General features: G+C 31.8%; 2 protein-coding genes across 2 annotated transcripts; both read right to left on the reverse strand.

Moving 5' to 3' along the window:
- Positions 1 to 831: 831 nt before the first annotated feature.
- LOC145750375 (uncharacterized) lies at positions 832 to 4,040 on the reverse strand. The gene is made up of 3 exons (XM_082566398.1): positions 3,472 to 4,040; positions 3,066 to 3,178; positions 832 to 2,902 (listed from the first exon to the last, which is right to left on the reverse strand). Exons 1-3 carry the CDS (start codon positions 3,578 to 3,580, stop codon positions 1,082 to 1,084), a joined length of 2,043 nt encoding a protein of 680 aa, XP_082422524.1. The 5' UTR covers positions 3,581 to 4,040; the 3' UTR covers positions 832 to 1,081.
- A 2,832-nt stretch (positions 4,041 to 6,872) lies between these two features.
- LOC145750773 (sodium-coupled monocarboxylate transporter 1-like) lies at positions 6,873 to 13,651 on the reverse strand. The gene is made up of 20 exons (XM_082566849.1): positions 13,561 to 13,651; positions 13,367 to 13,470; positions 13,183 to 13,206; positions 13,075 to 13,118; positions 11,959 to 12,065; positions 11,676 to 11,808; positions 11,429 to 11,541; positions 11,177 to 11,334; positions 10,861 to 11,075; positions 9,918 to 9,949; positions 9,317 to 9,507; positions 9,180 to 9,245; positions 8,901 to 9,020; positions 8,671 to 8,825; positions 8,002 to 8,220; positions 7,820 to 7,932; positions 7,577 to 7,734; positions 7,279 to 7,493; positions 7,108 to 7,211; positions 6,873 to 7,039 (listed from the first exon to the last, which is right to left on the reverse strand). Exons 2-20 carry the CDS (start codon positions 13,466 to 13,468, stop codon positions 6,873 to 6,875), a joined length of 2,436 nt encoding a protein of 811 aa, XP_082422975.1. The 5' UTR covers positions 13,469 to 13,470; positions 13,561 to 13,651.
- Positions 13,652 to 13,939: the final 288 nt, after the last annotated feature.

The raw sequence follows: 13,939 nt of genomic DNA on the forward strand, positions 1-13,939 counted from the left end.
AGCTTTACAAATCCTACTTAAGAATTTCCGTTGTAAAATGTTTGGAATTTATGTCGCCACAATACCTTGCTCTTTATTAACTATTTTGTCGAAAACCGCGTTTGCAAGTCGTTGTTTATTGTCACAATACTGCTTGGAATATCATGTAACCAAACACAAAGCAACTAAAAACTTTACCCTTTTGCTACGCACCGCAGGATTAACGTCTGATTTTCACTGAACTGTGACGTCACAGGGTTGCATTGTTTTGTTACAGAAGGTGCCGGATTAGTGCAGCTACATCAACAACGCCGGGGATAATTAAAAAAGAGAGTTTCTAGTTTAGTAAAAGCGTGTTAGTTTATTTAGCTATATTTAAATTGAAAGTTAAATTGATTATATTTCCCTTAGCACGTGTATAATTGTATGCACCTTTTAGTTTCACTTTTTTTTTTGTTATGCACCTTTTTTGATTCAATCACCAATATTTTAAAGTATAAACCTTTGACCCATTGGACATTACATTCTTGTAAAACATGACAATTTACACACCTTGTTAATGGCCTTACGGCACAGTGTTAGCAGATTGTTTATAATGGATATAACAAACTAACATATTCTCCTTGAAAAAAATCATTACATGACATTCAGCCATAATCTATCCTATAATCTTAAATAATCCGTATGCGCAGATGGCTAATCTATTAGCTATACACCTATGCGCATTTGTATATATAAACAAGCCTAATAAACTTTGTTTACTTTTTATGTAGCGTTATTACAGCATTGTATGCAACTGCTAACTTTACATTGCTAGATTTTAGTGATAAAATAGTTGCCACACGATTTTACTTGTAAGTACAACGTCTTTTCACTTTTATTTCTGACGAAAAACACTTGGTAAAGTCAGGCACATAAAGAATCACAGTGTTTTTGCAACAAATACCCCAAATATTTTACAGCTTAACCTAAATTTGGGACGTTAAAGGATAAACATTATTTATAACTCATTTTTGGATTTCAAAAAATGGTTGAAACATATAAAAGGGCTATAGCAATTATTTATATAGAAAAATATATTTAGTATCTACTTTTTAATTTATCATGATCCACAGTCTGTTACTGTTCCCTCAATGGCAGCTTTCATATCAAGAACAAAGTTTCTTTTCAATTCCAGTCGTCTTTGATCGTCCTCGTTTTCGCTACAACGACAATTTTTCACATCCGGACTGGATGGTTGTTTGACACAAGAATGTAACGGAGAATCCGACTTTTCGGAATTTTCGGCAATTTTCTCCGCCGCATCTTCGTCATCGGATAAATTTGTAACCTCCTGAATATCTTCTAACTTTGTTCTTCTCCTTCTCTGTCCTGAGGACGAGGAGAGTGAGGAAGGAGAAGAGGAGGAGGAGTGAGAAGAGGTCCTCTGGTATGTGCCGATCCCATGTAAAGATGAGGTACCTATTGGCTGATGTCTTCTGTTGTAGTGTTCTTGTTTGGGACTTACTTGGTGATTATGATTAATATCCTGTTGTTGCCGGTTGTCTGGTGATCGGATCTTGTGGTTGCTTAGATGGTGGTTACTAGGCAAGTGTTGGTGACGTGTATGCTTGGGGTTTGGCATAGAGTAAGTGTGCGATTGTTTGTTGTCGTAATGTTTGCGGATCACTTCATTATCGGGGCAATCCTGTTTTCTTGGGGAATTATTTTGCAATGTAAATTCTTTTAATGATCTTCGATCAGGCGACCGTGAGTGATCGGAATTATGTTCGGCATGGTAATAATTTTCAGTGCGTTGGTTTGTTGGGCTGATATTTTCTGATTGACAATATAAGCGATCAGACCTTTGATCAGAACTATATGATACGTATTTAGATCGGTAATCGTCGCTATAATATTGTTGTGATCTATGTCCATTACTACAATAACGTTCCGAGTGGTGATCTACGTTGTAATATTGGTTTGTTCGGTGATCAGAATTGTTTGAATAATCTGATCGGTATGAGTGAGACGAATCTTTTTGCAAAAGGGGCGCCGAAAAATCTTCGACTTCACAACCATGGTCGTGCTTCTTCCTTGGTGATTCTAAGTTGTCCAAGTAGCAACATTTACAGGGTGGCGATGCCTTTTCGCTGTATAAAAACGAGTCCTTGGTATCCCAAGGTGCATCGTGGTAATCGAACGGTGTACCTCGATCTGAAGACTCGGTCGTATTATAAGATTCGTCGCTGTATTGTCCTGGAGAGTTCCGGTAACCAGCAGGTATTGAGCGATGTGAATTTACAGTATTTGTAGCTGCCGAACTGTTCGAAATAGACCTCGAGAATGCGCTTGATTGTCTCGAATAAACTTTACCCTCTACTTGACTGGTTTCAAGTCTGTTCTGTCGCTCCTCTATTTCTTCTTGACGAGATCGTGACACCATTGGAAGTTTAACACGAGGTACGTTAGGTGAGGATGGTGCTGATAAGCGACTCCCGTCATCTGTTTGTTTATTTTGTCGCAAAATTGTGTTTCGTTGTCTAGGTGGTGACTTTGGCATGGCAGAATGAACGGAGACTGAGACCGATCTAACATGAGTAGATGGCGACCTTGGAACCAGATTTTGTATCTTATTTTCACTGATAACACGACTCCTCTCATTAATATCAGCCGCCACTTCTGTTTCCTTGTCTTTGTTTACACTTTCTGACTTCTGAGACAAGGACGAGCCAGCAGACGATTGCTGGGCACTGTTATCACCTTCAGGTGCCGCTAATACTTCTCTTCGTTCCTCTTGTAAGTTGGAAGCTTCTACAACTACTGTTGCTGTTGTACTTGTTGCTGTTGACTTCGTGATGGGCGGAGCTTGTACTTGATTGACGTCTGATTGGGTCAGGCTTGGTCGAGCACGATCGCTCTCGTAAATGTTTTTGTTTTCATCCTGAAAAAGAAAAATTTTAATAGTTTAAATGTCTTGTAAAGACCAGTATGTAGCATTATATTCGACTATTTCAAGTCGTACATGTTCAAGGTTTGTTAATTAACTGCAATATACTACAATATTTGTTTTTATTTGTCACACAATGTTCAAAATATAAGCTTACTGTTTTTGCTCTTTCAATGCGTGCCTCTTCTACCAATTTGCTCTTAAGCAATTGTTTCTTTAATTTTCGCGCCTGATCTTTGGTTGTGCTGTCACGTGATGCTAATGTAGAGGCTGGACAAAAAAAGATTATTATTTAAGGAAAAATTTGAATAAAAATTCGAGTGCCTTTCATAGAGATGAATTGATACTCAAATTAAACGATTAAGAGCGCAAATTAAACATTGAACATGGGTTGTGTATTTAACTTCAACTTGAAATTTTATTCGAAATGTATTGGAGTATTTATATCTTGACTTGTTTACTAAAGGGTTTTAAAGGACTTTTACCAAAAGTTAAAATTCAAGAGAGAAAATTCATAGTTTTTACATTTATCGCCTCTTAAATTTATCGTTTGTTTATTTTACCTCTGCTTTTGATGATTGGCACAATATCCACACAAATACAAATAATAATTGCCGCCATTGCACCGACCAATAGGATCACAGCAGTTACGATCAGGTGGATGTGTATCATTATGACGTAACAACAAGTCGAACATCCAAAAATTTATCGGCCAAAGCCTCAGAAAAATTTGATCATCGGTTTGAATATTGTTGCAAAAGTCCCAACTGTTTTGCCAAGAACACGCGTAGTGACGTCACAATAGAAAAATAATAGACAGTTTGTCACGTAACAAATAACCTCGTAAGCACGTGCTTTGGTAAATGTTTGAGTTTTGGGCAAATTGAGTGTTGATGTTTCTGGTGTTGGCGCCGCTAAAAATCCTTTCTATTTCCGCACGTCACGTGACTTCGATGTTGTCTTTTGCTTGTTTGATCTTTTGTTACCTTGCCAAGAAAACCTTTTAAACCTAATTGCTTATTATCGTTTGATAGTTAAGGAGTTGATCACAGTTTGCAAAAATTTCTAAAAACCTTCAAAAAAATTGAAACGTTAAAAATATGTAATTTGCTTGAAATGAACGCTACGCCCACTCTCGAGTTATGCGGTTGACTTTCAATACATTGCGCCATTCGAAAATGGTATTTTAGCTTAGATATTCGTAAGTACAGTCGTATAAAAATTATGCTTTGCTAAATTTGCGAAAATAGTTAAAATTCCGCGACAAGCTTTCGACCTTGCACATTCTACGCTACGTGACCCAAAGGTCTGGTCTTATTTTAACCTTTTGACACCAAAACACTAACTTAAACTCAGTTTAATATTTACACTAAGGATACTTCGTCGTTAAAGGATTAAATCAATGAAACTTTACCGGCCCTGTCCATGTTTCTAACTGTTTTCGGTTGATTGGGTCGGTTTAGTTGTTTTAACCGAACTTGGCCAACGTTTTAAACTTTTTAAGCTGTGTAAATAATATAGGCATTCATGCAGTATATACCTGAATTTACTAATACCCCAGCTAATGAATTTAAGACGGTTAATTATAATTGATGTATTGGAGTCGAGTCATCAAAACCCACAACAGTAAAACAACGCTAAACACTAACATTCTCACATACTTTAAAATAAAATACTTTTATAAAAAAAATTGTTTTTACCTGATTATAGTTGTAAATTTTTAATAAGCTGAGTTATAATTTAAGTCTTGATTATTATAGCAAACATGTTATATTTACTCTTTTAGACCACCCAATCTTATAGGTGCACCAAACCTATTATTTAACTTAGCCGGTAAAATTCGCCCGTATCGCCTAAACGCCAATATTTGATTGAATGTGAAAGCGCAAATACACTTGGTAATACTAGCTCGTATCTTACACCATATCGTCTATACTCAAAACCAATGCTTCGGGCGTTAGGCTGTGGCTTTTTTCGGCTAAATAAAGCAAACAAATACCAATTTTTGCCTGTTTTCAGTCTACCCGGCCCAACTGCGGTTAATCTTAGCCACTTATACTACCATAGAACTAACAAATAAGGCTAAAAAATGTGGCCATAGCGCGATTACTAATAAAAAATACAAAGGAACATTTATCAATAGAAAGCACAACACAACATTAATTAAACCAAAAGAAATTTTGGGTAAATTTGATGAAAATTTTAGTACGCACTTTGTTTAGCGATTTCATTTAAAAATTTATTTTTATAAATACAACCAGTTAACTTTTAAATACTAAATACAGCGTACAGTAAGCATAGTTTTATTTAACCCAACACAATTGTTATACAAACAAGATTTACAAATTTTCTCAATAATCTATTCGCATTTTCGACTTTGTACTAAACTTTATAGTTTACGATATTAACCTTGATTTGTGCCAATGTAGAAGCGATGTTGTTACCACAAAACTTAATTAATTTTGGCGATTTTCTCCTTTTAAAACCTCATTGCGATTGACAAGTTGATGTACACATTCAAATAAAATTAAACCGATTAGTACAAATAGATCGTAATGGTGTATACATGTAAATTTGCTGATATAAGGCTTTGATTGTATTTTCCGGGAGCAAAATATATGTAAAAACCCAACGGCATTAGTGGTAAATATAAAATTTAAATTTAAACTAATTAAGCATGTTGGATTATAATTACCGTTAACGAATTAAAAAAAATTGATTGATTTTTGTTGTACGTTGTTCAATCAACTTTGCTTATCTATTTGCTAAGTCAAATGACTTTAAGACATTTTTATTTAACCGACATACTGTGATAATCATCTTTATTTTCATGACTTAAAATTAACAATAACCAGATGTTAGGCCCTCAATTTAAAACAATTCGCGAATTTACACGATTTTAAACTAATATTTGTTTAAATTTCGAAATAGCTTTTTTTCCTACGGTTGTAATACTATATACTTTAAGGTCAAGTTTGAATATTTAACGATTTTAAATTGCGCAAAAAAATGATTTAATCTGGGAAAAATTCAGTTTAAAATGTTACAACTGGCCTATAAATAATATTAACAGCCCACTTAAACTATTTAACTATTCGGCAATGCTAGATAAAATCTTTAAAATTTAAAAATATATCTTAAATTTCTGACTAAGACTAAAAATATTTTTAAAATAAAACTTCGTTTTTTTTTTTATTTAAACGAAAAGTAACACTTATTTATCTTAGTGTGTATACAGCTTATCTTACTATGTAAGTGTTATTTATCGAACCATCTAGACGAAGCATGTGAGATGTCAGACACGTTTAAAATCATACAAGCGTAAAATACCTTAGCTACTTATTAAATTTTTGGCTTTGTAAATATTTAAATAACTTGTAAACAAATTTTCATAGCGTAATGTTATTCGTGTGCTTGCTTGCCGAAAGATTGGACTAACCTGTGAAGTGCTTGCCTTATCATATCTAAAAGGTTAGTATATAACTTATTTCACACATTACTGAAATCATTTTTTGAGTTGTAACATTGATTAAACTTCAGACCTGTTTGACATTTTGACTCTTGATATCTGTTTATTATATTTTTATCTATCTGTATCCTTCTATAAACATTGCAAACTGAATACCTGTCAGAAAACCTGATAACATCAAAACCTTTAGAATATCTCTCAAGCTGTGTCAGGTGCTTTCATTCGGTTTAACCTTTTAATTTACGCTCAATTTCATTTTGCCATTTTTTAAAACATTCCTTTCGATTTTCACATTAGAACAAAGCGTAATTTTGTTTTGCAATTTAACATTCCTTAACTTTCTTTTTGTTGTTTTGGTTAAAATTTTTAATGTCAATTGATTTGAAAAGATAATATTTAAAACATACAAGATATTTTGACATATATAAAGATAAACTAAATTAAGCAATGAATTAAAAGATGGTGGAACGTTATTAATACAAGCAAAGGATTAGTTCATAGTTTTGTCTGTTTTTCTATCTCTGTTTTTTCCACGTCATTTATAAATTTTTGATATTCAGGTACCCCAAAACGAAAAAATTTACGAATTTTTTCTGGAAAGATTTTGTTGTCGATCAGTGGAAGAAAATATTTCGGATTACATTCGGACGCGTTTTTTGCACCTGAAAAAAATTGCATTTATATAAAAGGATTTAGGAACTTTGTTATAATAAAATTTGTCAAAACTTACCAGTTGCAAACGATGCCAATAATCCAACAAAAACTGTTATAAAAAACCCCCACAAAAAATAAAGACCAAACGAAAGAGAATACAAACTGTAATACAGTGCTGGCCTGTAATAAAAATTGGGCATAATTACTACGTTAAACCCAAAATACAACAAACTTCACAATTTCTTACTTATTTTCAGCAGGCTCCTGTGGAACACCGGACCACGTGACAGATGATGACATCATGTAGTTGGTCGTAGTCGAGTTAGTAAAAATGGTGACGTCACATTGATCAACAGAAAGAGGTAACTGTCGAATACTTTCAGGAGTTTTTCCATGAATGGTCGAGCCAATTAAAATCCACAAAGAACACGTGATTCCAACCAATTGACCAATCAACGCTCCCTATAATAAAAGGTAAGGTGTTTTAGTTTGTGTAGTTGTAAATTGTGTGTAAATTTAAAAACTAAAGGTATGAAGCAACTTACTTTACTATTACACCATGGGGTAAATATACCTAGGGTAAAAGCACCTACAATTGGTCCTCCCACTCCACCGGTGACTGACAGTATAAGACTTATTGCAGTTCCACCAATTTCACTTACAATATAAGCAATTGTATAAGCCACAGCCCCAATCATAATTGCTACAAATAAAGCAAATTATATACCAATTTCTAACATTTCTAAGGTTTTTCCAGCGGATTTATTAAGTTTAATATATAAAAATACCCAGTATTTTTCCGATAACAACTTTTTTATTTTCATTTAAAGTTGGCTTATGCGGCAATATATAATCCTCTAAAATTAGGGAACTATATCCATTAATTCCTGAGGAGACAGTGCTGTAAAATGGTTTAGTTTAATGCTTTTTTAATTTTGTAAAAAAATTAAAAACAGCCTTAAAGCCTTACCTGAATGTTCCACTAAATGTTGCTGACACAAACAGTCCAGCAAGTCCTGGTAGATTCTGAAATATTTTAGTTACCATAAGTGGTACAAGTTGGTCATAATCTAAAACTTCACCGCTTTTAACTGGGTCACAGCCTTCAAAATAAACATACATTGCTAAACCAAGAACGATCGCTGCTGAATTAAAAAACGTCCACGCAATCATCGAATAAACAACTGCCCTGTAACATTAAGAAATTTGTTATAAATTTAGGCTCACAAAATAACAATGAAAATCAATAACAAAATTTATGATAAGTAAATATAGTTAAAAAATTAAAATTTAAACCATAAAAAGTGTTCTTTTTTACATTAAAACCATCAATTTATTATGTTATTTCTAGATGACCTTCTAGTGTGTTTAATTGACTTGCAGCACATATATCGTTGTGTGATTGTCTGTGAACAACAAGCAGAAAATATACCAGCAAAACATTGACCAACACATAAGGTCCAGAAGGTTCTTTGCAACAAAGGGTTTGGGTCAAAGCTGTAAAAATTTAAACTCTCAAACTAAAAGGTGAATATTTTAATTCTTTTAATTATTTTACCTTTAACGGTAACGAAAGACTAGGCAGATGGACTGTATGATACATAAGATATTAATAAGATAAAAAACATGAAAAACCTACTCCAAGAAGTTGTTTCTGTTATTGTTGTAAATAGCTTGCTGAATATTATGTACCCCTCCCACATCAACTATTGTTTTGATAATGGCTGCCAAGGCACCAGAAATCATAATTACACTTTGAGCTACGTCTGTCCATATTACAGCTTTTATTCCACCCTACATAATGTTTAAAAAAACTACATATTTAACGCACATTAGGTTATTAAAATACGCTTCGTAAATTATACTTACTATAGTAGTATAGAAAGTGCAAATAACGCTAACGATAGCAATTGATTCGTACAAACCAATTGGTGTAACAGCATTAAGGGCTAGAGCTGGCAAATACGTTGCAATTCCCATATAAATCATCTAGAAATGTTTTATAACAATGTTTACACGAGTAATAAAGTTTTTTACCTTTTGGTAAGATAACACTACCAAGTAAAAATATAAAGTTATTTTTTTCGAAACTTAATAAACTATTAAATAGGATACAAATTAACATCACTTTAAGGGGATTATACTCACCGTATCTATCATAGCAAGAATTGAACAGACAAGATAGTTTATTCGGTCAAATCGCAATTCAATATACTGTAGATTAAAATGATTATGTAAGATAAGGGTAAAACTTTTAACACAAAATGAGGTTGTAAATTGTTTACCTGAAAAATGGTCTTTAAATTTAAACGATGCAATAATGGAATGTAATAAATGTAAGCTACCATGTAGGATAGATAGGTGTCCGGTATATACCAGGCGGTTACCGTTCCATATAAATAAGATTCAGTTGGAAAGGATAATAAAAGTAAAGCGGAAATATGTGGGTAACAGCCATTGACATTCCCATTGCTAACTGTAAAATTTTTGATTTTAAATTGGCAATAAAACTTAAATAAACATAATGTTGAACAAATTGTAACTCGCATTTACGGCTAATAGTCTGTGTGCATAAATTCAAAAGTGATGCCCTTTATTAAAAATACAGTTTTAGAGTTGGGGAAAACTTGATACAATTTTTTCGTAAATATTTGTTGTATCTTACTGGCGACATGTTTCTTCCACCAAAATTATAGTAGTCGACATTGTTTTTCTTTCGATCTTTTATTGCATAAAAGATTCCAATGGCCAAAGATATCAGTAACATACCTTACAAAGGCATAAATTAAGTTTGATTAAGCATGTTTCAATTCGATATTACTTTTTTATTTTAACATAAGATGCCTTATTTTTTTAAAAAAAATATGGTTTGTTTTTAAAACTTACCAATAAACACAATAAAATCAACTGTTCCAAAACTTGAAGACATTTTACCTAAATTTTTTATTTGATTTTAATTCCTTAGACTCTGACAACTTTTTAACATAACTTTAATTATGGAGAGAATTAACATTAAACTGCGGTCTACACTGTTATTAAACTTGGTGACATTTAAATAAATTGCTTACTTCAATAAATTTTTTTTAATTTCAGAATTTGGAATTTCGATTCATTTTGACTTTATCAATCTACCATAAAAATTTTTAATTGAAGTAAATTTTCTGCAACGTAGCAGAATTACTTGTTTCCATTTAGTGATGACGCATTTTTCCATTATTAAATTTAACAAATTTCTAGTTTATTTGATCAATTAAAATCTCTTACATAAAACATTGCACATCTCTGTTTAAAATTTAATTGTTTTTTTTATTGGTGAAAGTATTTTATTTGATTTAGAACCAAAGTACATGAGTAAACAAACTAGCAAATTTATTGAATTTAATTTATTTTTATGAGTTGATATTACACGACAAATATATGATTTAACTTTACCACCTATTTAACATGGTTTAAAAATATATTTAAAGTTGTTAAAAAGATAAAAATGTCCCTCACAATGTTCTTTTAATTTCTGTTTCTTGTGGGTTTGCATTTATCGATCAGTGGCACAAAATACTTCGCATTACATTCGGATGCTTTATTTGCACCTGTTTAAAACTTGTATAAAAATAAATTTAGACAGAACGTTGCTATATAACACTGTTCTTAAATAAAAACAAGCTTGCCTGTAGCAAACGACACCAGTAATCCAACAAAAAATGTTATAATAAATCCCACCAAACTGTATAAACCAAACGAAAGAGAATACAGACTGTAATACAGTGTTGGCCCGTAATAAATATAGTCGTAAGTGATTTTAAAAATATCTCTGATAATAAAACCAATTTACTTGTATTCAGCTAGTTCCTGTGAAATAGCAGACCACGTGACAGATGATGACGTCATGTAGCTGGCCGTGGTCAAGTTTGTGTAAGTAGTTACATTACATCGGTCAACGGAAAGTGGTAAAACTCTGATACTATCAGAAGGTTTTCCGTAAATTGTCGAACCAATCAGTATCCAGGATAAGAAGGTGATTCCTACTAGTTCGCCAATCAAAGCGCCCTGTTATAACAAAACGACAAGGTGTGATCTTTTTTGCACAAAAACAGTTTTAAAAAAAAATTATTATCAACACATAATTGTAACTGTACAATATAATTTACCTTACTAGTGCACCAAGGTGTAAATATACCCAATGTGAAAACACAAAAAGTTGGTCCTCCCACTCCACCACTAACTGACAATATAATATTTATTGTAGTTCCCCCTATCTGACTTGCAGTATAGGCAAGGGTCATTACAACAACGTCGATTATTATTGCTGAAAATAATATAGTAAAACAATGTTAATGGAAAGTGGACTTATGTTATCTTTAATGGTTAGTTAAAACTAATTATTTTTTTAGCATTATTACTTGGAATTTTTCCGATAACAACTTTTTTCTTGTCGCTTAAAGTTGGCTTATGCAGCATGATAAAATCCTCCAAAATTAAGGAACTATATCCATTAATTCCTGAAGAGATAGTACTGCAAAAAAGATAGTGCAGGTTTAATATAACATAGTGCAAATGTTACAATTCTGTTACTTAATTAACTTACAGTTTGTAATGTTTGTTGTTCAAGTCACATTAATTTTGGGAGATAAAAATTAAAATCTTCACCTGAATGTTCCACTGAATGTGGCTGCAACAAAGAGCCCAGCTAGACCTGGTTGATTTTTAAATATTTTTACTACTAAGAGAGGTACGTGTTGGTCATAACCTAAAACTTCACCGCTTTTAACAGGATCACAGCCTTGGAAATATGCATACATTGCTAAACCAGTTGAAAGTGCAGTTAAGGTAAAGAAAATCCAGGTTATAACTGCTGCCACAATTGCCCTGTAGAACATAGTTAATTAATACACATAAATCAATTAATTTTTTTGTGTAATTTAGGGTATACCTCCTGGACTGTTGATCTGCATACAACATGCTGCGTAACAACCAGCAAAACCCTGGCCACTAAATAAAGTCCAGAACGTTTGCTGAAGTAATGGGTCAGGATCAAAGCTAAATAAAAACACAGTGTTGATATGCCAAAGGTTAGATATTCATTTAAAAAGTTTTTTTCCGTGGGCAAAACTAACGATAATTTTGAGTTTTATAAAAAAAAACACTTATTTAAGCGACAGCATTCTTACTCTAAAAAGGTATTTCTACTGTTGTTATATATAGCTTGGTGTACCCTGAACACCCCACTAACATCAGCAATTGTTTTTATTAAAGCTGCCAGTGCACCAGCAAACATTATAATTATAACAGCTTGAACCACGTCTATCCATACTATTGCCTTTATTCCACCCTTAAGCGAAAAGGTAAAATAAATTGTAAATCTTACTGCTTAGTAGTTTTTACAAAATACTTACTATAGTAGTATAGAAAGTGCAAATAACGCTGACTATAGCAATTGACTCGTACAAACCAATTGGTGTAACAGCATTTAGTGAAAGTGCTGATAAGTAGATAGCCATTCCCATATAAAACATCTATGATGAAGTTTGCTCAAAACATGAATACTATAAACAACTATTTAAAATTTTACAAAAAATATCCTATTTTGTTGAATAATTAGTCGTAGTATAATATTTTAGTTAAATAAAAAAAATTTAAAATTTAAGGCAACAGGTCAAGTTACAGCTAATAAAGTGTATAGGTTATCAAAAACTTCCTTAAGAAATTTTGGTCTAGGTCGCGAAAACAAATATTGCTCTCTGTTTAAATAGTGGTGTTATCCTTTTTACCTTGGTGGTAAATAAGTATATAAAAACATTTGAATATAACAAAAACACTAAAAAACGTTACTTACGATATTAATCATTGCGAGAATCGAACAGACCAGATAGTCAACTCGGTGAAACCTCATTTGGATATACTAAAATTACCAAATTATTCTCGATATGTCTAAGCTTTAGTTATAAAAAAAATAAAAAAATAAAAGGCGATGTATTATAAATTCATTTACCTGAAATATTGTCTTCAGTTTTAAACGGTGCATTAAAGGAACGTAATAGTTGTAAGCTAAAAAATTTCCAATAAAGGTATCCAATGTAAACCAGAAGGCAACTGTTCCATATAAATAAGTTTTAGTTGGAAAAGATAACAAAAGTAATGACGAAATATTGCTTACCGCAATTGACAATCCTAATGCAATCTATAAAACAAGTTTGAGTTTAAAATCAGATCTTAAAAAATATTTAAAATTTAATTTTAAATAAATTCTTACTGTTTTGTATTCTGCGTATAAAATTATAATACTAGAAAATGAATTATTAAAAATTATTCAATTAGTTTTCTATTAACGACAATATTACTGGCGACATGTTTCTTCCACCATAGTTATAGTTGTCGACGTTGTTTTTACTTCGATCTTTTATCGCATAAAATATTCCAATGGTTAATGATATTACCAACATAACTAAAAGTAGTATTTTTTGTAATACTGTTTATATTAACGTAAGTATATAATTCACGCCTTTTACGTTATTTTTAACTTTAAATTACTTACCAATAAACACAATTAGATTAACTGTCCCGAAATTTGTGGTCTTCTTTACTAAATTATTTTTTAATCAATTTTGAAATTTCTAATAAATTTTCGGTATAACTTAGTTGTGAATAAAATTTCTGAATGCACTCTAAGCCTTCAATCAAGTTCGCGGTTTAAAATCATATGTCATTTTAATTGCTTTAAATTCTCCATAGAATTAGAGACGTTAGTTCATTTTAATTCAATAAGCAAATACATAATATTTTAATTATCAAATACTTATATGTATGGCTACTACAATTTTTTAATTTAGTTTATTTCTTGCTTTATATTGAAAATAATAACGAGATTTAAAAAAAATTATTTTTTACGATGCTTTATTTTATTTATTCTATTC

The sequence above is a fragment of the Corella eumyota genome, chromosome 4 (genome assembly GCF_963082875.1).
Source record: "Corella eumyota chromosome 4, kaCorEumy4.1, whole genome shotgun sequence".
Lineage (NCBI taxonomy): Eukaryota > Metazoa > Chordata > Ascidiacea > Phlebobranchia > Corellidae > Corella > Corella eumyota.

What these genes read in the sequence shown, in the direction of transcription:
- LOC145750375 (XM_082566398.1), bottom strand. Translation starts at nt 3,580, where the DNA reads ATGATACACATCCACCTGATCGTAACTGCTGTGATCCTATTGGTCGGT. An exon ending in GCCAATCATCAAAAGCAGAG is followed by an intron (nt 3,179 to 3,471) that starts GTAAAATAAACA and finishes TTTTTTGTCCAG; the next exon opens with CCTCTACATTAGCATCACGT. An exon ending in GCATTGAAAGAGCAAAAACA is followed by an intron (nt 2,903 to 3,065) that starts GTAAGCTTATAT and finishes TTTCTTTTTCAG; the next exon opens with GATGAAAACAAAAACATTTA.
- LOC145750773 (XM_082566849.1), bottom strand. Translation starts at nt 13,468, where the DNA reads ATGTTGGTAATATCATTAACCATTGGAATATTTTATGCGATAAAAGAT. An exon ending in GTGGAAGAAACATGTCGCCA is followed by an intron (nt 13,207 to 13,366) that starts GTAATATTGTCG and finishes CTTGTTTTATAG; the next exon opens with ATTGCATTAGGATTGTCAAT. An exon ending in CCTTTATTGGAAATTTTTTA is followed by an intron (nt 12,066 to 13,074) that starts GCTTACAACTAT and finishes GTTTTTATTTAG; the next exon opens with CTTTGATCCTGACCCATTAC.